Here is a 21,716-nt window from a genome sequence, read left to right as displayed (position 1 = left end):
TATATCATGCTAGAAAGTCCTCTCTTTTCTATCCTGAGTGGCTTCCTTTAACCATTATCCTAGCTTATTTCACATATTTGGTCTTCCCATGTTCTCAAGATCCCCAGTCAGCTTGCATTTTTCTTTTCATGAAATCTTTATTTCTGTGTCTTCTAATACAGTAGAAATCTTCTGTCATCTTTGCTTCTTTCATTACCTACCTTACCTAAATTGAACATGCTGCCTAACTTGAAACCCTCAGTGTCTGTTTGATTTTGATGACTTATTCATTCCATAAATTATATCATACAAGGGTCTCATTCAGCGCCTGGCATATAGGAGGTATTTAGTATTAGCTGAATTTATTGAGTGTCTTCAATGTGTCACACACTAAACTTTCTATTTTAGTAACTCTTTAGCTTCTTTCTCTCTTTGCCTTTCCCTTTGTCACTTCTTTTTTGTTACCTTCCTGATACATACTCTCTAAAATAAAATTTTTTTGTGTATGGTAAAATACACATAACATATAAGTCACTGTCTCAGTTATCCTTAAGTGTATATAGTTCAGTGGTATTGTGTCAATTTTTTCTTTCGTTGCCTATGCCTTTGGTATCACATCCAAGAAATCATTGCCAAATCCAATGTCACAAAGCTCTTACCTTCTGTTTTCTTCTAAGAGTTTTATAGTTTTAGGTTTTACATTTAAGTCTCTGACACATTTTGGTTACTTCTTGGATATGGTATTAGATAAGGGTGTAACTTCATATAGATACCCATTTTTCCCAGCACTTTTTGTTGAAAAGACTATATTTTCCCCATTAAATGGTCTTAACATCCTTTACAAAAATCACTTGACTCTATATGATTTCTGGGTTCTCTGTTCCATTGGTCTTCATGTTTGTCTTAATGCCAGTACCACAGTTAAAATGTTTTGAAGTCAGGTATGAGTCCTCCAGCTTTGTTCTTTTATTTTATTATTTCAAGAGAGTTTTGACTATTCAGGGTCCCTTGAGATTCCATACAAATTTTAGGATGGAATTTTCTGTTCCTGCAAAAAAAAGAAAAAAAAATGGAGATTTTGATAATGCATTGCTTTGAATCTGTAGCTCCCTTTAGGACATATTGAAATCTTAACAATACTAAGCCTTTTTAGTCCATGAACATGAGATGTGTTTACATTTATTTATATCTTCTTTAGTTTCTTTTAGCAATGTTTTGTAGTTTATATTATATAAATCTTTAATCTCTAATCTTTATTTCTGTTAGCTTTAGGTTTGTGCTTTTTGTATATATGTCTTTACATTGTAAAGTTAGGTTGTTGATTTGAGATCTTGTTTTTAAATGTGTTTATAGTATAAATTTCTCCTTGAATGCTACTTTTGCTGTATATTCCGTAAGTTTTGATAGGTTGTGTTTTCCTTTTCATTCATCTCTAAGTATTTCTCATTTCCCTTTTGATTTCTTCTTTGATCCATTGGTTGTTTAAGAGTGTGCTTTTTGATTTCCACAAGTTTGAGAATTTTCAGTTTTGCTTCTGTTACTGATTTTCTAACTTCATCCTATTGTGGTTGAAGATAACCTTGTATGATATCAATTGTGTAAAATCCATTGAGACTTAATGTGTAGCCTAACATAGGGTCCATTCTGGAAAATACCCCAAGTGCACTTGGAAAGAACCTGTATATTCTTGTTAGGTAGAATGTTCTGTATATGTTTGTTAGACCTAGTTGGTTTATTGTATTAAGTTCTCTATTTCCTTAGTTCTGTCTGGTGGTTCTGTCCATTATTAACAGTGGGGTAACTAAGTCTCCAACTATTACTGTAGAGCATTTTATTTCTCCTGTCAGTTGTGTCAGTTTTTGCTTCATATGTTTGCAGTCTGTTATTAGGTGCATAAATGTTGATAATTGTTACACCTTGCTGTATTGAACTTTTTATTGATATATAATGTCCTCCTTTTTCTCATGTGGCCTCTTTTGATTTAAAATCTATTTTATCTGATATTGGTATAGCAATCCATGCTCTCTTGTGGTTACTATTTGTGTGGAATATCTGTTTCCATCCTTTCACTTTCCATCTATTTTTGTCTTTGGATTCTACAGTGAGTCTCTTAGAGACAGCATATAGTTGGATTGTGTGTTCTTGTCCATTCTGCCAGTTTCTATCTTTTGATTGGAGAGTAATCTCTTTACATTTAAAGTAATTACTGATAAGGAGTGATTTACTTCTGTCATTTTGCTCTTACTTGCTTTTTAGCTTTTTTGTCCTTATTTCCTGCATTACTGTCATCTTCTGTGTTTAGTTGATTTATAATGAAATGTTTAAATTTCTCATTTCCTTCTGTGTATAGTCTATAGCTCTTTTCTTTGTGGTTACCATCGGGATTGCATTTAATATCCTAGTTATAACACTAATATGAATTTTTATTAGTGTAATTTCTGTAACATACAGAACTCTGCCCCTTTACACTTCCATCCCCATCCCTTTTGGTTCTTGATGTCATAAATTCCATCTTTATATATTGTGTGCCCCAAAATACACACTAATAATTCTTCTATATGCATCCGTCTCTTAAATTACGTAGGAAACAACATGTAGAGTTACATACCAAAGCTACAGTAATACTATCTTTTAGACTAATAGTTTTTGGAAATACGTTAGTCTCTTAAATGATTTATTAAAGTAAAAGAGGAGTTAGAGTCATTGTTACAATAGTACTAGTTCTTGTAATTGCCCCTGTATTTACCTTAATGGAGATCTTTTTTTTTCACATGGCTTTGAATTTCTGTCAAATGTCCTTTCATTTCATCCTGTACGATTCCCTTAAGCATTTGTTCCTAATGGTAGTGAACTCCCTTAGCTTTTATCTATCTCAGAATGTCTTAATTTCTCACTCATTCTTGGAAGTACAGTTCGTCAGATATAGGATTCTTGGTTGACTTTTTTTTTTTCCTAGCACTTCGAATAAATTGGCCCATTGCCTTCTGGCTTCCAAAAGTTTCTGATGAGAAATCTAATTTTATTGAGGAGCCCTTGTATGTGACAATTCACCACTCTCTTGCTGCTTTCAAAATTACCTCTTTGTCTTTTGAAAATTTGATTATAACGTGTGTTGGGTAAGCCCTTGACTTCATCTTTCTTGGAGTACATTAAGCTTGTTTAATGTTTTTTAGGTGGTTTTTTTGGTATCATTAATATACATTTACATGAACAACATTGTGGTTACTAGATTCCCCCCATTATCAAGTCCCCACCACATACCCCATTACAGTCACTGTCCATCAGCGTAGTAAAATGCTATAGAATCACTACTTGTCTTCTCTCTGCTATAGTGCCTTCCCTAAACTCCCCCCCAGCCCGCTACATTATATGTGCTAATCATAATGCCCCTTTTTCCCCTTATCCCTCCCTTCCTACCTATCCTCCCCAGTCCCTTTCCCTTTGGTAACTGTTAGTCCATTGTTGGGTTCTGTGATTCTGCTGCTGTTTTGTTCCTTCAGTTTTTTCTTTGTTCTTTTACTCCACAGATAAGTGAAATCATTTGATACTTGTCTTTCTCTGCCTGGCTTATTTCACTGAGCATATTACCCTCTAGCTCCATCCATGTTGTTGCAAATTGTAGGATCTGTTTTCTTCTTATGGCTGAATAATATTCCATTGTGTATATGTACCACATCTTCTTTATCCATTCATCCACTGATGGACACTTATGCTGCTTCCATTTCTTGGCTATTGTAAATAGTGCTGCAATAAACATAGGGTTGCGTATGTCTTTTTCAAACTGGTCTCCTTCATTCTTAGGGTAAATTCCTAGGAGTGGAATTCCTGTGTCAAATGATATTTCTACTTTTAGTTTTTTTGAGGAAACTCCATACTGCTTTCTACAATGGTTGAACTAATTTACATTCCCACCAGCAGTGTAGGAGGGTTCCCCTTTCTCCACATCCTCGCCAACATTTGTTGTTGTCTGTCTTTTGGATAGTGGCCATCCTAACTGGTGTGAGGTGATATCTCATTGTGGATTTAATTTGCATTTCTCTGATGATTAGCAACATGGAGCATCTTTTCGTGTGCCTGTTGGCCATCTAAATTTCTTCTTTGGCGAAGTATCTGTTCAGATCCTCTGCCCATTTTTAAATTGGGTTACTTGCTTTTTGTTTGTTGAGGAGCATGAGCTCCTTATATATTTTGGGTGTCATCCCCTTATTGGATATGTAATTTATGAGTATGTTCTCCCATACTGTAGGATGCCTTTTTGTTCTATTGATGGTGTCCTTTGCTGTACAGTAGCTTTTTAGTTTGATATAGTCCCACTTGTTCATTTTTGCTTTTGTTTCCCTTGCCTGTGGAGATAAGTTCTTGAAGAAGTTGCTCATGTTTATGTCCAAGAGATTTTTTGCCTATGTTTTTTTCTAAGAGTTTTATGGATTCATGACTTACATTCAGGTCTTTGATCCATTTTGAATTTACTTTCGTGTATGGGGTTAAACAGTAATCCAGTTTCATTCTCTTACATGTAGCTGTCCAGTTTTGCCAACACCAGCTGTTGAAGAGGCTGTCATTTCCCCACTGTATATGAATGGCTCCTTTATCTTATATTAATTGACCATATATGCTTGGGTTAATATCCAGACTCTCTATTCTGTTCCACTGGTCTGTGGCTCTGTTCTTGTGCCAGTACCAAATTGTCTTGATTACTGTGTCTTTGTAGTAGAGCTTGCAGTTGGGAAGTGAGAACCTCCTTGCTTTATTCTTCCTTCTCAGGATTTCTGTGGCTATTCAGGGTCTTTTGTGGTTCCATATGAATTTTAGAACTATTTGTTCCAGTTCGTTGAAGAATGCTGTTGGTATTTTGATAGGGATTGCATTGAATCTTAGATTGCTTTAGGCAGGATGGCCATTTTAACAGTATTAATTCTTCCTACGCAAGAGCGTGGGATGAATTTCCATTTATTAGTATTCTCTTTAATTTCTCTTAGGAGTGTCTTGTAGTTTTCAGGGTATAGGCCATTCACTTCTTTGGTTAGGTTTATTCCTAGGTATTTTATTCTTTTTGATGCAGTTGTACATGGAATTGTTTTCCTGATTTCTCTTTCTGCTAGTTCATCATTAGTATAAAGGAATGCGGCAGATTTCTGTGTATTAATACTGTATCCTGCAACTTTGCTTATTTCAGATATTAGATCTAGTAGTTTTGGAGTGGATTCTTTAGGGTTTTTTATGTACCGTATCATGTCATCTGCAAACAGGGACAGTTTAACTTCATCCTTGCCAATCTGGATGCCTTTTATTTCTTTGTGTTGTGTGATTGCTGTGGCTAGGACCTCCAGTACTATGTTGAATAAAAGTGGGGAGAGTGGGCGTCCTTGTCTTGTTCCCTATCTTAGAGGAAAAGCTTTCAGCTTCTCACTGTTACGTATGATGTTGGCTGTGGGTTTGTCATATATGGCCTTTATTATGTTGAGGTACTTGCTCTCTATACCCATTTTGTTGAGAGTTTTTATCATGAATAGCTGTTGAATTTTGTCAAATGCTTTGTCAGCATCTTTGGAAATGATCATGTGGTTTTTGTCCTTTTTGTTGATTGTGGTGGATGATGTTGATGGATTTTCAAATGTTGTACCATCCTTACATCCCTGGGATGAATCCCCCTTGATCATGGTGTATGATCTTTTTGATGTATTTTTGAGTTCAGTTTGATAATATTTTGAAGAGTATTTTTGCATCTGTGTTCATCAGGGATATTGGTCCGTAGTTTTCTTTTTGTGTGGTATCCTGGTTTGGGTATTAGAGTGATGCTGGCTTCCTAAAATGAGTTTTAAAGTATTCCCTTCTCTTCTATTTTTTGGAAAACTTTTAGGAGAATGGGTATTATGTCTTCTCTAAATGTCTGATATAATTCAGCAGTGAATCCATCTGGTCCCGGATTTTGTTCTTGGGTAGTTTTTTGATTACCGATTCAGTTTCATTGCTGGTAATTGGTCTGTTTAGATTTTGTGTTCCTTCCTGGGTCAGTCTTGGAAGGTTGTATTTTTCTAGAAAGTTGTCCATTTCTTCTAGGTTATCCAGTTTGTTAGCATATAGATTTTCATAGTATTCTCTCATAATTCTTTGTATTTCTGTGGTGTCTAGTGATTTTTTTCCTTTTGCATTTCTGATTCTGTTTATGTGTGTAGATTCTCTTTTTTTTTTTTGACAAGTCTGGCTAGGGGCTTATCTATTTTCGTTATTTTCTCAAAGAACCAGCTCTTGGTTTCATTAATTTTTTCTGTTATATTCTTCTCAATTTTATTTATTTCTTCTCTGGTCTTTATTATGTCCGTCCTTCTGCTGACTTTGGACTTCATTTGTTCTTCTTTTTCCAGTTTCAATAATTGTAAATTTAGACTATTCATTTGGGATTGTTCTTCTTTCTTTAAATAGGCCTGGATTGCTATATACTTCCCTCTGAGAACTGTCTTTGCTGTGTCCCACAGAAGTTGGGGCATTGTGGTGTTGTTTTCATTTGTCTAGATATATTGCTTGATCTCTGTTTTAATTTTGTCATTGATGTATTGATTATTTAGGAGCATGTTGTTAAGCCTCCATGTGTTTGTGAACCTTTTTGTTTTCTTTGTACTGTTTATTTCTAGTTTTATACCTTTGTGATCTGAGAATTTGGTTGGTACAATTTCAGTGTTTTTGAATTTACTGAGGCTCTTTTTGTGGCTTAGTATGTGGTCTATTCTGGAACGTGTTCCATGTGCACTTGAAAAGAATGTGTATCCTGCTTCTTTTGGGTGTAGAGTTCTGTAGATGTCTGTTAGGTCCGTCTGTTCTAATGTGTTATTCAATGCCTCTGTCTCCTTACTTATTTTCTGTCTGGTTGATCTGTCCTTTGGAGTGAGTGGTGTATTGAAGTCTCCTAGAATAAATGCATTACATTCATTCTATTTCCCCTTTTAATTCTGTTAGTATTTGTTTCACATATGTAGGTGCTCCTGTGTTGGGTGCATAGATATTTATAATGGTTATATCTTATGGTTGGACTGACCCCTTAATCATTATGTAATGTTCTTCTTTGTCTCTTGTGACTTTCTTTGTTTTGAAATCTGTTTTGTCTGATACAAGTACTGCAAATCCTGCTTTTTTCTCTGTTAGTTGCATGAAATAACTTTTTCATCCCTTCACTTTTAGTCTGTGCATGTCTTTGGGTTTGAAGTGAGTCTCTTATAGGCAGCATATAGTTGGGTCTTTTTTTTTATGCATTCAGTGACTCTGTGTCTTTTGATTGGTGCATTCAGACCATTTACATTTAGGGTGATTACTGATAGGTATGTGTACTTATTGCCATTGCAGGCTTAGGTTCGTGGTTACAAAAGGTTCAAGGTTAACTTCCTTACTATCCAAGAATCTAACTTAGCTCACTTAGTATGCTATTACACACACAATCTAAAGGTTCTTTTTTTTTTTTTTTTTGCCTCCTTTTCCTCCTCCATTCTTTATATATTAGGTATCATATTCTGTACTCTTTGTCTATCCCTTTTTATTAACTCTTGTAACAGCTATTTAACCTTAGGAATACTTCCATCTATAGCAGTCCCTCCAAAATATACTGTATAGATGCTTTGTGAGAGGTAAATTCTTTCAGCTTTTGCTTATCTGGAAATTGTTTAATCCCTCTTTCAAATTTAAATGATAATCTTGCCTGATAAAGTATTCTTGGTTCAAGGCCCTTCTGCTTCGTTGCATTAAATATATCTTGCCACTCCCTTCTGGCCTGTAAGGTTTCTGTTGAGAAGTCTGATGATAGCCTGATGGGTTTTCCTTTGCATGTGATCTTATTTCTCTCTCTGGCTGCTTTTAATTGTCTGTCCTTATCCTTGATCTTTGCCATTTTAATTATTATACGTCTTGGTGTTGTCCTCATTGGGTCCCTTGTGTTGGGAGATCTGTGCACCTCCATGGCCTGAGAGACTATATCCTTCCCCATATTGGGGGAGTTTTCAGCAATTTCTTTGCCAAAGATACTTTCTATCTCTTTTTCTCTCTCTTCTTCTTCTGGTACCCCTATAATATGAATATTGTTCTGTTTGGATTGGTCACACAGTTCTCAGTATTCTTTCATTCTTAGAGATCCTTTTACCTCTCCGTGCCTAAGCTTCTTTGTATTCCTCTTCCCTAATTTCTGTTTCATTTATCGTCTTCTCCACCATTTCTAATCTGCTTTTAATACCCTCCATTGTGTTCTTCAAAGATTAAATCTCCATCCTAAATTCGTTCCTCAGTTGTTGAATATTTTTCTGTACCTCCATGAGCTTGTTAATGATTTTTATTTTCAAATCCCTTTCAGGAAGATTCAAGAGGTCAATTTCATTTGAATCTTTCTCAGGTGTATTCATACTTTTGCTTTTAACCAGGTTCGTTTGACGTTTCAAAATTTGTCTGTGGTGCCCTCTAGTGCCCAGAAGCTCTACTCTCTGTAGCTGCTCAGCCCCTGGAGCAATGTCGGGGGTCGCAAGGGGAGCGGTGTTGGTGCTTGGGGGCAGGAAAGAGCTGTTTCTTGCTTACCTGCTGCTATGCCTGTCTCCACTGCCAGAACCAGTGGGCAGAACACACAGGTGTAAGCCTCTATGCTTTGTGTTTGTATCTGCTGTAAGCAGGCTTCCCTCTGGCTGGCCTGACACCAGGGCAGGGGAGGGGCTGCTGGTTTGTGAGCCAGGTGCAGGCTGGCCAGGAGGAAGGCACAACAGGCTGTGTATCATAGTTGGGGGGTCTTGAAAATGCATAGCCAGCCAGGGGGATGGAGCTCCTGAAGATTGCTTAAGCTCCCAACCTGCTGTGCAGAGTGCACCTGGACAATTTTGTCTACCTGTCCTTTCTCCTGAGCAGTAAGCTCTATGCAATCCTTGCCCCTTTGGCAGCCCTCTCACTTTTAGGAAGTCTCTCAGACTGCCCATCCAGATCAGCCAGATATGAATCCCTGTTTTCCACAAGCAGCTAGAATCTCCATCTCTCCAGATATTCTGCCTGTCTTAGCTTTCCAACCCCACTAAATCATCAGAGCACCGTGAAATGTATGTTCATGCTCTCAGAGGAGATCTCCAGGGCTAGGTGTTCAGCAGTCCCAGGCCTTCACTTCCTCCCAGCTCTGTTTCTCTTCCTCCTGCCAGTGAACTGGGGTGTGGGGGATGGGCTTTGGCCCCGCTGGATCACAGCTTTAGTATATTACCCTGTTCCATGAAGTCTGCTCTTTTCTCCAGGTGTATGCAGTCTGGTGCAGCTTTCTTTCCTGTTCTCTTTCAGGATTAGTTGTATTAATTATATTTTTGGATTATCTGTGGTCTACGGAGGAGGTCTCTGTCTCATCTCTCATGCTGCCATCTTTCTTGTTTAATGTTTATAGTCCTCTATCATCAAATTAGGGATGTTTCAGCCATTATTTCTTCCAATATTCTTTCTGCCCCTTCTCTCTTCTCCCTCTGACAAGTGCATAGTTGGTGTGCTAATAGTTGCTGGGCTTGGCTACTGGGCTCTGTTTGCTTTCCTATAGTCTTTTCTGTTACTCAGCCTCAGTAATTTATGTTAACCTATCTTCAAGTTTCCTTATTTCTTCTGCTTACTCAAATCTTCCTTGAATTCCTCTGCTGGATTTTTCACCTCAGTTACTGTACTTATCTGTAATTTCTTCCTGGTTTTTTTTTAGGCTTTCTATTTATTGGTATTTCCATTTTGTTGATACATTGTTTTTTTGATGTTCTCCATATCCTCCTTTAGTTTTTGAGTATCTTTAAGACAGTTGTTTTAAAGTCTTTGTGTAGTGGATCTGCCATGAGGTCTTTTTCAAAGCTAATTTTTGTTGATTTGTTTTTGTTTTGAATAGGCCATACTTTCCTGTTTATTTGTATGCCTTTTGATTTTTGTTGTTAAAAACTAGCCATCTGATAATGTGGTAGTCATTGGAAATCAGATTCTCTCCCTTAGCCAGGGTTTTCTCATTATTTCTGTCTTTTGTTTTGTTTTGACTGTTGCTGGCTGTCCTTGTGCCAATTTTGCCAAGGTTCAGCCTAAGGTTTAAATTTAAGGTCGTCTCAGTTTTTCTCTGAGCCTGTGCCTTTCTCTTGGCATGGATGTTCCCTTTCTACTTTTATTTGCATATGCAGTTGTGTTTCAATGTTCTTAGTCCTTAAATGTCTGGCTCCCAAAAGGGTAAAAGAAAAAATGCAAGACGGCAACAGCTTTTAGAAGTCCCCTAGAAATCAGTTCATCCAGAGAGGAGGGGTTTACAGCGCTGGGGAGTGTAGTGCACCATCAGCCACCCTCCATTCTGTCTCCATCTCTCTGATTGGAGGCAACAGTGATCAGACCACAGATTCCCAGTATTTGGAGAGCAGTATTCCTTTTGCCTACCCTGGATTCTGTAAGGTGTGTGTAAGCTGTCCCGGAAACATGTGCTGACAGCTGAAATTAACCATGATTAAGTGCAATTTACCATCTCATCCTTCCTTTGCAAGTTACAAATCTTCAATAAACTCCAGAGTTCCAAAGACTATAGAATTCTGACAGATTTTACCAGTGCAGTTTTGTCAAGGTTGGAAGACAGATTCCTGTGCTTTTTTCTTTGATCCTATAATAGTTTCTAAGCCCATAGTTTGTCCTTTTCAGGATATATCATTTTCACTTTTCCAACTTAAGTCTTTGACGAGATCTATCATCCTGTGTCCTTGCCCCTTGGTTTTCCTATTTTTTCTCTGTTCTACCAAAATTGTCTCTTCTAAGTGCTACCACGTTTTCTTTGCTAAGTCATTTCAAACCATTTCAGTCAGCCTTAAAAGTACTAAGCGAATTAGAGTACCTTATATGTACATTGGTACACATGCCTGTTTGGGAGTGGTACCTGTGTTGTTCACAGATTGTTGCCTCTGGCATATCAAGGAGTTCTAGGAGAATAAATAGAAGGAGGTGTATGGGTCAGTCTTAAGAGAAGCCCATTTCAAAATCAAAAGGCCATTTTACACATTAGCCAATAGCTCCAGTCCCTTTCTGGAATTTCAAAGCTATATGAGAAGCAAGACTTTCTTCAGTTCTGTGATCTAAATCGCTAAGAAAGGTCCAAGTACACTTGGTTTTGGAACTTGGTACTCTTGGTTATGGAAAAAGCACTGTCCATCCATTGCTGTCCTGTGTCAGAGTGGCTGAACTCCTTTTCTGGATTCTCTCTATAGACTGAGATCCTGGGTTATTTTCCTCAAGTTCTTTGTTACTGGACTTCTATGGTCATCTCCTCTTGATCCTTGACCTTGATTATTTGGTTCTGGTGTTCTGTGACTGTCTTAAATTTTTTTTGGCCAACTTTCCTTTTTATTGCCAGCCCCTGCTCTCTAGGGTTCCCACAGTTCCCTTTCATTCTCACTCAGTGTTACTCCATTTATAGCCTGTCAAAGGCAGAATACCTTTGGATGTAGGTCCCCAGTGTCTCTCCCTCTCCCAGCTCCCCTTCTCACTTTATCTTTCCATTCTGAGCCAAAAGAGCTTTAGTTAGCACTCGCCTGCCAAGCCATATTAGCCTTTGTTAGCACTTTCACCAAACAGCTCTGGTGCTCCAAGTAGCCATCACCTCATGCCTGCTGATGTCTATTCACAAAGAGTTGGGTTTTTACATGCCTAGCCTGCTTCCTTTAAGTCCTAGCCTGTTCTGTCACTCTTTTATTTTCCCTCTTGCATCCCTCTAAATCAAATTCATTCACATGTCTCACTTCCCTCATCTCTGCTCCCACACCAATTCTCTGCCACAAATCTTAGAAATATAGTATGAGAGGGGACTTCAGAGAGCTATTACTTTTATCCTTTTACAACAGATGAGGAAACTGCAATCCAGAGAGAGAAGGTGATTGCCTAAAATTACAAATTTCATTTGGATATAGGTCTTGTCTCCAAGAATGTAGCCTTTCTATTTCTCTCAAACTTTCCCTGTTACTTCTGTCTTTAAGACTCTTCTTTTGGCAAATATCTCTTTGGGCTCTTTAAAAGTGCCAGAAATTAGTGTTGTGAAGTGTTAGTGTGGAAGGGGAAGGGGGCACATCATACACAGTATGTCATCTCATTTTCTGAAGTCATTTTAACTATTTTTACAGTCTTGCCCAATAACATGTAAGTCCTCTAGCTATGCTATCCTTAATTTGATGTTCTGCCTAAAGGTCATTAAATAAGGTTAGGTAGGTGTGTATTCATTCAGCAAACATTTATTTATACCTTTTCTGTGCCTCCTTATGTATTGGGCACTAGGAATAAAGAATTAACTCTATAATGGCCCCTAATCTCAAGGAGCTCACTGCCTGGTAGCTGAGACAGATCTATGAAGAAATACAGTATAATGAGGGCTGCACTTCAGTTGTAGGGTAATGGGAGTAAGAGAAAGGGTTTAGCTGTCTTGGGGAGGTAGAAAAGTTTCATAGAAGACACATTTAAGCTTGGAATTTACTGGATAAGTGGTATTTTACAGTCTGATCACTTACCTTCTCTGCTTGGAACTCCTCATTACACTTTTTTCTCAGTAGAAACCAAAGTCTACTGTGGTCTGCATTGCCCTTAGAAAATCTAGCCCTCCATTATTATCTGACGTTTTCTCCTTTTCCCCTCCCTTCAAATCCCAGCTCCCATACTGTTGGCCTCCCTACTCTTCTTTGAGCTTACCAGGCACACCCCACCTACCTCAGAGCAACTTGCTTGTTGCTTTTTCTGGAGTGGTCTTCCCCCAGATGGATACATGACTCATGTCCTCATCTTGTTCAACTTTTTCCTCAAAAGCACCTGCTCAAGTAATGCCTTTCCTGACCATCCTATTTAAATGCCATCTAATATCCTGTAGTTCTTGTCTCCTCTCCCTGTTTTATTTTTCTCCACAGCCTGTATAACATATACTTCTATTAGCTTTGTTGGCTTCCCCACCCCTGAGAATAAGCTCCAAAGAGAGAGAGGGAGTTTTATTTTTATTTTTTCATTTCTGTATTCCTAGTGCCTAGAGCAGTGCCAGCACAGAAATACTTCTTGAGTGAATGAATGGATATTTGATAAGAGTCTGCTTTCAATAAATATATCATGTGATTAGATTTTTGAATTCTTGTTACTACATTCTAAGTATTATAGGATCTTAGAAATTATTGGAAACTACATTGGATGTTAATTTCTTGTTTAGAAATGCCAGGTAGACTCTCATTGTTTAGACTATAATGAGCACATGGGAAAAGTATGGAGTAATGAGAATTTACATATGAAAGTAAAAGTGTTATTAATATGACAGTTGCCCAAAAAGTTAAGGCTGTTTATTTAAGATGGGTATCTATTTATTTATTCCCATAATTCCCCTTTTAAGGTAAGAATTATGAAAGCCAAAAAAGAGAAATGAAAAAAATATATTAAAAAATTAATCTCTAATAAAAATCGGTGTTTTTTTCTTTTTATTATGAGTTGAGCTCTTAAGGATGAATAAAGAGAGCTAACATTCTGAGATGTAGGCTGGGAAGTTGGTGGTAAATGAGTAACCATGTTACTCAGTGGTGTGACCCTTCCAGCCTGATGCAGCTTTTAGAACATGCACCATCCAAGCAAATGAAGGCTTTTCAGCATTTGGGGGCAGGATTTTTTTTCCCCCTCAGAATACTCTAGAATCCCCTAAGTCCTCACTTTTCTAAATTGGCCAAAGAGCTCAGTTCTGATTGTAAACATTACTGTATTTTAAAAAGGCATGTCATCTGGAGAGGCAGTGCTGGAAGTCAGAAGTCTTGGGTTCTGTCTCTGGTCTGTCTTCGTTTTATCCCTAGTCTATTTCCTCATCCCTGTGACAGAGGTAGGTCTGGATTAGATGGTCTCTGAGGCTGTGTCAGACTTGAACAGTCAGTCTGACTTTCCAGTGGCAGGTAAGCCTTGTGAGCCTCAAATGTGTGTCCCACCTTGAATACAAAAGGAAGATTTTTCTTCCCTCTTTAGTTTCCTCTGGGAAAATGGTTGCTGTTTTCTAGTTTGATACAGCATTGATAGATACAGGTATTTTATGTGAACACTAGAACACTTCAGGGAAATAGCCTTTCCAGAATGCCAGGTGTTCATGCAGTGCGTCACAGCTCTTCTCCAGGAGTGTCGTGGGAGGCGCACCATGTTAGCTCCCTTCCTCCTTGTTCTTGCACTAGGATGCAGTGTGATTGACATTTTAGAGCTGTTATACTTCATGGCTCCTGTCAATGTAAATCTATTAATTTGAAAACCTTCTGAAATGCCATTTAAAAGGGATCTATGTTTCCCACCTCCATATTTTAAATAATATATTTTTAATCACCTTTGCTTTGTATAGCTCTTTGACTTTGTACAAAGCTTTCCTGTAATTTTGTGCCTCCAGTCATGTTTTTGAATCAGGTAGGGCACAGGTAGGTCTGCTTTGAGGGTGAGTTGATGAGGGCAGTGCAGACAACCATTAATAGAAAGAGCTCATGAGTTAGGGAAACTGTTCCATCCCTACTCCTCTCAAACTGATGTGTCTTTAGGCAAGGCAGCTTAGCCTTACTGTGCCTCGGTGCCTCATCCATAAAATGGGGATAATCCCTGTCTTATCCTCATTGTGGCCTTAGTGGGAGGCTCAGATGAAGTAATGGATATGAAAATGCTTTTGGACTGTCAATGAGATACATAACAACAACAAGCATAACTTGCCTACAAGCTCACCAGAATTAGTACGAGTGTACTCACACCCAGGCTGGTTCTGTGTTAGGAAAGACAGCACCCCCTTTAGGCACAGTTAAACATCAGAAAAGAGTAATTTTTCCTTCCCTTTTCTTCCTCACATCACCTGCTTAATTTAGTTGTAGGTAGTGTTAAGATTTTAATGCTTAATTTGTTTTGTTTATGTAATGTGTTTTCCTTCTTTCTGCTTTTCAATCTGATTAGGAAATTTGTACATAGACTCCAGGCAAAATCTCCCTCCTTCAGTGATGCCACCCCCTGGTTATCCTCATATCCCACAGGCACTCAGCACTCCAGGAACAACGCTTGCAGGTAATTTGGGTGTGATGTGTTGCAGTTAGTACTCAGACTTTAATATTGAAAGGTTTCAGGTGTCCCAGCAGTGAACAGGGCTGCCTCAGAAGGAGGGAACTCTCTGTCGGGGGTAGGGTACAAAGTCTGGATAGCTACTTGACTCCAGTGCTGGTGAAGGGGTTCAAGGGTCATTCGGTGTTTGGACCATATGACCTGAAGTCTCTTTTAGCCCACAGTGCTATGATTCTAATTGTTGTCCTGCCTGTTGAAGAGGTCTGGTGTCTTAGGTGTCTTTAAGGCTATTTGGCTTTCACAGGACTTCAGCAGGCTTCAAGAACTCACTTTAATTAACTCCTGTATAATCAGCTCCAGTTATTCTGATGAAGTTTCCTAGCTGTAGTATCCAGAGAAATCCCTTATAGAGGAGGTAAGTTTCAGGAGTTACTAGTTCACAGACTTTTTCCCCTAGGTTCCTGAAGGTAGGATAAGTTACATTTAATACAGGCACATTGTTAGAGGTGAAAGCGATCTTAAAGATTATCTAGATGAGGAATGGAAATTCAGAAAGGGAGATAAGTTGCCCATAGCCACCAGTTTGATAAGTAGCCAAACCAAGACTCAGCTTTAATGTCTGCATTAAAAGTTGGTTTTTCTTATATACTACACAACCCTTTACTTAGGTTATTTTAGGAGAAGACAAAACATAATGGGAGGAGGGCGAATTAAGCCCCAAAAGAACTGTGTGCCAGGCAGTAGTACTGAGGAGGAGTTGGGACCAGGCGATGTGTCCTTTGATGACCATGTAGGCATATATGTTATGTGTCTTCAGTGCTCACTAGGAACTTGTAGGTGGTGAGACATGGTAGTGAAGACTCTTGAGCCAGAGTCCCAGGGTTTGGGTTCTGGTGCCATGGCCCTTTATAGCTGCCCAAGCTTCCTATCTGATATTCTCTGTCTGTAAACATGACCAAACTCCTAGAGTTTTTAAGAGAAAATAATACTATATGTAAATCACTTAATTAGTGCTTGGCAATAGTAAAGAATTTATAAGTCTTTAAAAAATAAACAGATATTTCTGCTATATTGTGATATATTGAAAAATTTAGCATTTTATAAAATTATTAAAAATCACAGGGCTTATAAGAAAAATAAGATTAGCAGCACACTACTTGAAACTTCATAATCAGAGTATTAACAAAAACGACAATAATCCATTAAAAATTCCACAACTATTAAAAGGATATGTTTAGTTCTTCATAAAAGAACGAATTCTACAAATAATGCAGATCATTACTTTAAAAAAAAAAAAATCTTGTTTGGAAGGGGGTTTGTCAAAGCTATGGAGACAAGGGCAAAATGTCCCAAAATTGGGGAGCACAAATGGCAGGTGGCTACACTGTCCAAAAAGAGGAGCATGGAGAGAGTGGCCGTCGTGTGTCCAGTGTTTCTCCATAGTGTGCAGCACCCCACTGTGTTGCTGTTCTCTGCGTTCACCTGCTCTTGGTGGCACAAAAATCAACCTGCTAAGGAATTCACTATGACTCATTGTGAGTTCGTTTATACACTGATCTCATTCTGTTTACCATTCTCATGTTACTGAATGTTATGAATTCATGTTACTGTAACAAGTATTGAAGCAGAACAGACTGTAAGAAAAGTGGTTGAGTCAGCACTTGGGTAGTCTTTTTATGCCCTCCTTGCTTCAGCCTGATGTAATCGAAAAAGTGTGGGTTTTGGAGTGAAATGAACGGAGTTCAGATTCTTATTCTTCCTCTTACTAGTGGTATGACTTTGGGTTCCTTGCTTATCCTCTTAAACCCAGATCCCTTACCTACAAAGCGAGGCTCATAAGAGCCACCTTGTTGAAGGCTTCTGGGTGGATTAGTAAGTGAGTGCACACCATTCCTGGTACACAGGAAGCATTCACCAGGCCTTCACTTGTTTCTTCCCATTTTTCTGTACCCAAATGACACTGCCTTCTTCCTTCCAGGCCATCACGGTGCCATGAACCAGCAGCACATGATGCCTTCCCAAGCCTTCCAGATGCGGCGTTCTCTGCCACCAGATGATATCCAGGATGACTTTGATTGGGATTCAATTGTGTAGAGCTTGTTTCTGCAATGTTCTAGAACCCAGCATCATTTTTCTGCCCAGTGAAGGGAAAGATTTAAGAGAATCCAGTTGAGAAAACAAAGTTGCTAATCACTTTACCAATGTTATGGAAATTTCTTTTGAAGACAATCAAAAAGATTTTAGCTGGATAACTTACTGCTTTTATCTGACCCACACAAGTACTTCATGTTTGTCTCCCTGCCAGCTGCCCTGTGTAGCTCCTAACTGTTGTGTGATTTGAACGGCTTTTGCATATTTGTGTCAGTTTGATGTTGACCACAAGTGCCAGACTGATTTTTCAGACAGAGCCTATTTTGCTGCAAGCAGTTTATAGATACATATGTGTAAATATATGTATAAAAGTAATGATTCAATTTTTTTTTCTAATTGGATTATTAAGTCTTGAAAAGAAAGTTACTGTGAGTTTTTATTCCTTATTAGGCTATTTTCTGCAGGATGCTTTTAACTGATACAGGCAACTGAAAGGAAATAGATTTCTCAAAGCCCCATATTTAATCTTTTTCAGAAATTGGGTAATTAATTCTACTCACTGTCAGAGAACCTGGACTTTGTTGGTCTCCAAGCAGTCCAAAGGGCCATGTTGTTGGTGAGCAGAATGAAGGACTGACCACATTTTTTAGATGCTTGGTGGATTATAGAGTTTATGTTATATATCCTGTTAATATTTGTTTTCCTAAATGTGCATTTTAAAAGTTCTAAAATTTATTTGATTGATTAGAAGCTGGGCATTGCTTGGCTCTTTAAACAAATCAATGCTTCCACATTCACTTATGTATTTATTGTTCAAAAGTGTTATTGTAATATTTATTGCTACCTTCTGTGAATGCTCCTGTTGGGTTCATTAAGGAGAAATGTGTCTGAAAGCAAAGAATTATTTTCCTTGGTAAGAGTTTACAGACAAGACAATCAGAGAGATTGTGTCATTCTCTTTATCATCACTCGTTTTACCATGTGAGTATATTTCTCCATCTTAACATGCTTACTGATTGAGACTTATTAGCTAAGTGGGATTCTTCTGGAATTTGAATCAGAGTTCATTTGGGCAACAGAACAGGGCAATGTTTATGAAGCAAACTCCCGCACTCATTCTCTTTCCAACTAGGAAGCACAGAAGGAACGATAGAGCCCACGTAGGTTTTATTTGTATCAGTCTTCAGCACAGTTATTGTTAAGTGGCCTGTAGTTTCTCTTGTCCCGTGTGTCTCCATGTGCATGACATTTGGTCACTTTGAAATGCAGCCTGCCTCTTAGGGGTTTGTGTTGTTAAACATTTGTTTTTTATTTTATTTTATATCGTATCACAGTTAATTTACATGGATTTTCTTAGTTTTATAATAAGACTAAAAGAAATGAGATATTTTTTGGTAAATGAATAGATTTTTAATTGGATCCTCAGACAAAAAACAAAACAAAACAGGATTTCTTTCAGTTCTAATGGGGAAATAAGTTCCATCAAATCAAGGAGTAATAACTATAACTGTTCACTGGTTGCTTTTTAGCATCTCTAGTCACTATCAGCCATACTTAAATCACTTTAATTAGCCTCATTGATTCTGTGGTTGAGTAATCTTTACCTGAACTAAATAAATGTCTTTGTTTCTATATGTGTGTAGTGAGAGTGTTTGTGAACGTGTGTGGGTATTTTCTTTAATGGAGTGTTGCTTTGAATGAATCACTGGGAAGCCAGCCATGGTAAAGGCTGGTGAGGCTGGGAAAAAGGAAGGGCTTTATCTTCCTGTTGTTTGGACCTTGCTTAGCATGAAAAAGGAAGCTCAGTTCCAGCCTCTTGGATCAGTGAAAATCAGAGGGTTCTGGAAAGGCAGTCAACAAGCCCCTCTCAGATGGATCAGAGGCAAGATGAGAGCAGCAGCCTGCAGAGTAAAGACTTGAAAAACACGTCGCAGTGATTTTCGGTAGTTTACTCAAGTCACTTGATATACCAAAATAGCTGTTTTGAAACTTTAAATTGGTTGGGTAACGACATGCACTTTAAATAATTTGGATATTGGAATGCAGTCTCTTCTATTAAGTGATTCAACTAGAAACCACTGATGAAGATTTTACAAATTGCGTAAAGCTCATTTCCCATTTGGCAATCTTTACTGATTTGCAGTAATCAATATTTTTGTGAGAATTTAAACTTAACTAAGAATGGCCCTGGAGGCAGACCCATCCCACTCTTGAGATTCAGGTGGCCTAGGAGTCCAGGAAAGTCTTCTCAGTGGTCTACAACCAGATGGGGTTACCCAGGGTGGGGGGCACAGAGGACCACTGCAGTGGCCATTTCTGTTTGTAGTTGTTAACACAGAGCAAGTTCTGTTTTGTTCTTAAATTAACTGAAGACTTTTGGGGAAAGAATAATAAATGCATATAATCAAATTGGGGGTACTCTGTCCAGGAGAATAATCTGACTGGCATTTGTGGCTGTTTTTGAAGTGTAAATGTATTCATGTGTGTTCTTGTAAATACATGTCTCTCAGATGTCCTTTGAAGAGGGAGGGAATCAGTCCGGGGATTATTTCAAATGGAATAGAGTATTTTGATACTGTTCATTCAAGGGTGATGTGTACATATCTATATTGTATATATGTGATGAAAATGCATTGGCTTTTTGTGCAAACACAATCTGCTCTCTGTACTGCTGTTGGACAGTCAGTGTTTTAATGTTTCTACAGTTTTGCTATTGCACGATTTCATATTTTGCCTCTATGATGAACGGCACCCATTCTTTGTAACTGTTTAGTGCTGTAAAGAAATATTTCAAGTGTCATTAGGATTGTTGCTGCCAGAACTGATATGCATGAATGGCACTTAAAATAAATACGTTAACTCTATTTACAACACTGATTGGTCTGTGTCATTTGCAGCAGTTGAAGGAACAAGATTGGAGGTAGTCCTGACGCAGAAACCTGCAGTCAGTCCTTAGGGTCTTGGAGATTGTGTTCCATACATTGCTGTCTCAGAACAGTCATGGCTGCCATATTGAACATCTCACTAGCTCTGAACTTGAGGAAGTGACTTAATTTCTCTGAGCCTTATTTTCCTCACTCAGTATCTATAAAATGAGGATAATAATACCTTCTAGAGTTGTAGTGGGATTAAATTAATGTATTTTAACATTCAGAGCAGCACCTGGAACTTAAAAAGTATTCAGTTTGTGCCAGGCCCTGTGCTAAGTAGCTAGCGTTACACTCATCTTACAGTATGGGAGCACCTCTGAGGTGTAATGGCTTACCCAGATCCTTGTTGGCAACTGGTAGAGCTGAGGTTCGCATCCAGATCATTTGACTCAAATGTCATGTTCTCTTATGCCATCCTCTGTTAATTTCCAAGAGAATTCCCCTATCCATACCCCTATCCTTGACCTCAGTCTTGACCCCAACACTGCCTCCCCAGAGAGCTGAAGTTCCAAAAGGTGAAAGTGGAGCTTAACATTTACTGAGTCTTCAGAAATCTAGAAATCTGCATTTCTAAATCTAAATCTAAATCTAGCCTGAGAAATCTAGTTAGGAAAAGGCCATAGTGCCTCCCTTCAGTGGTGCAGGTTTACCTGGACTAGGTAGCAAATGGCAGCCTGGGAAGGCTACTCTGAAGGCAAGGTTCTGGTGGTGAGTTCGGTCATGCTAAAGGGGCAGAGGTCTAGGAAAGAGGATGGGCATGGGCTGTTTGAGTCTAGTCCTCAAAAGGATCCTAGACAGATGGGAGAAGGTGTTTGCATTTACCACTGCTCTGAGCCAGACAGAGAAGCTAGGTTAGCATGAGGGTGGGTGGGGATTGAAATGGTATTAGATGGGTTCGCTGCTAAAGAGACAAGCACTGTAAGTACTTCCATGAGGTAAGTGGTGGTGTCCCGACTTGATTGACGTGGAAGTAGGCGCAGAGGGGCTAAAGAACAGGCAGATGGCATCACTGGTGGGAGTGGATAGACGTTGTTTGTGTCTCAAGAAGAGAGCTTCCTGCCAACTCCACGGCCCTGCCCAGGGCCTCCTGCTACTGCTGACATAACCCATACCACGGTGCCAGGAAAACCTGTTCATTGCAATTTTATAGATGGGGAAATAGGCTCAGAAACATGAATTTATTACTAAGTTCTCACAGCTAGTACAGGATCTGGGATAATTCAGTCTGGGCCTGACTCCAAAGTTCGTTTCATTTTACCCCACTGCCTTCCAAAAGGAATTTTCCCAAAGCCAAGGATAGTGTCTTCCCACCCACCCAGTGTGTGTGTGTGTGTGTGTGCCTGTGTCTGTGTCTGTCTGGGAGGAGCTCCACTTTCCTCCCTCCACAGGTAAATTCTGGATAGCAGCAGCAGTGCCTCAAAGAGTCCAATGGTTAAATCTGGTTACTTTGTGCAGATTCAGGTGCAGCTGAAGTGCACCTTTGTGCGATCAAATGAGAAAAGTCGAATCAAATGCATGTTTAGTTCTGAAAGTTTTAACATATTACAGCGTGCAAAGGGCTATTTATAGACACACCCTTACCAGTTGGATAAAGCAGTCCTGGGAAACTCAGAAGCATCAGTTAGCATTCATACAGGTTAACTGCATGTAAATGCACAGAACTGTCTTGAAAGCTTCAAGCTAGAAGGGGCCTTTGAA

The 21,716-nt window shown here is 38.7% G+C and overlaps 1 protein-coding gene across 4 annotated transcripts in view; it reads left to right on the top strand.

Annotated features, from left to right (window-relative positions):
• The window catches only part of FOXJ3 (forkhead box J3), a 164,197-nt gene extending 144,245 nt beyond the window's left edge, over positions 1–19,952 (top strand). For all 4 annotated transcript variants that reach the window (XM_036892902.2, XM_036892903.2, XM_036892901.2 and 1 more), the window contains 2 exons: positions 14,896–15,003; positions 16,976–19,952. In XM_036892902.2, coding sequence (XP_036748797.1) covers positions 14,896–15,003; positions 16,976–17,091 — 224 coding nt within the window. In that variant the 3' untranslated portion in view covers positions 17,092–19,952. The remainder of the gene's footprint in view (positions 1–14,895; positions 15,004–16,975) is intronic.
• The last annotated feature ends 1,764 nt before the right edge of the window (positions 19,953–21,716 follow it).

The sequence above is a fragment of the Manis pentadactyla genome, chromosome 4, assembly GCF_030020395.1.
Source record: "Manis pentadactyla isolate mManPen7 chromosome 4, mManPen7.hap1, whole genome shotgun sequence".
Lineage (NCBI taxonomy): Eukaryota > Metazoa > Chordata > Mammalia > Pholidota > Manidae > Manis > Manis pentadactyla.
This window is presented reverse-complemented; position numbering and strand designations above follow the sequence as displayed.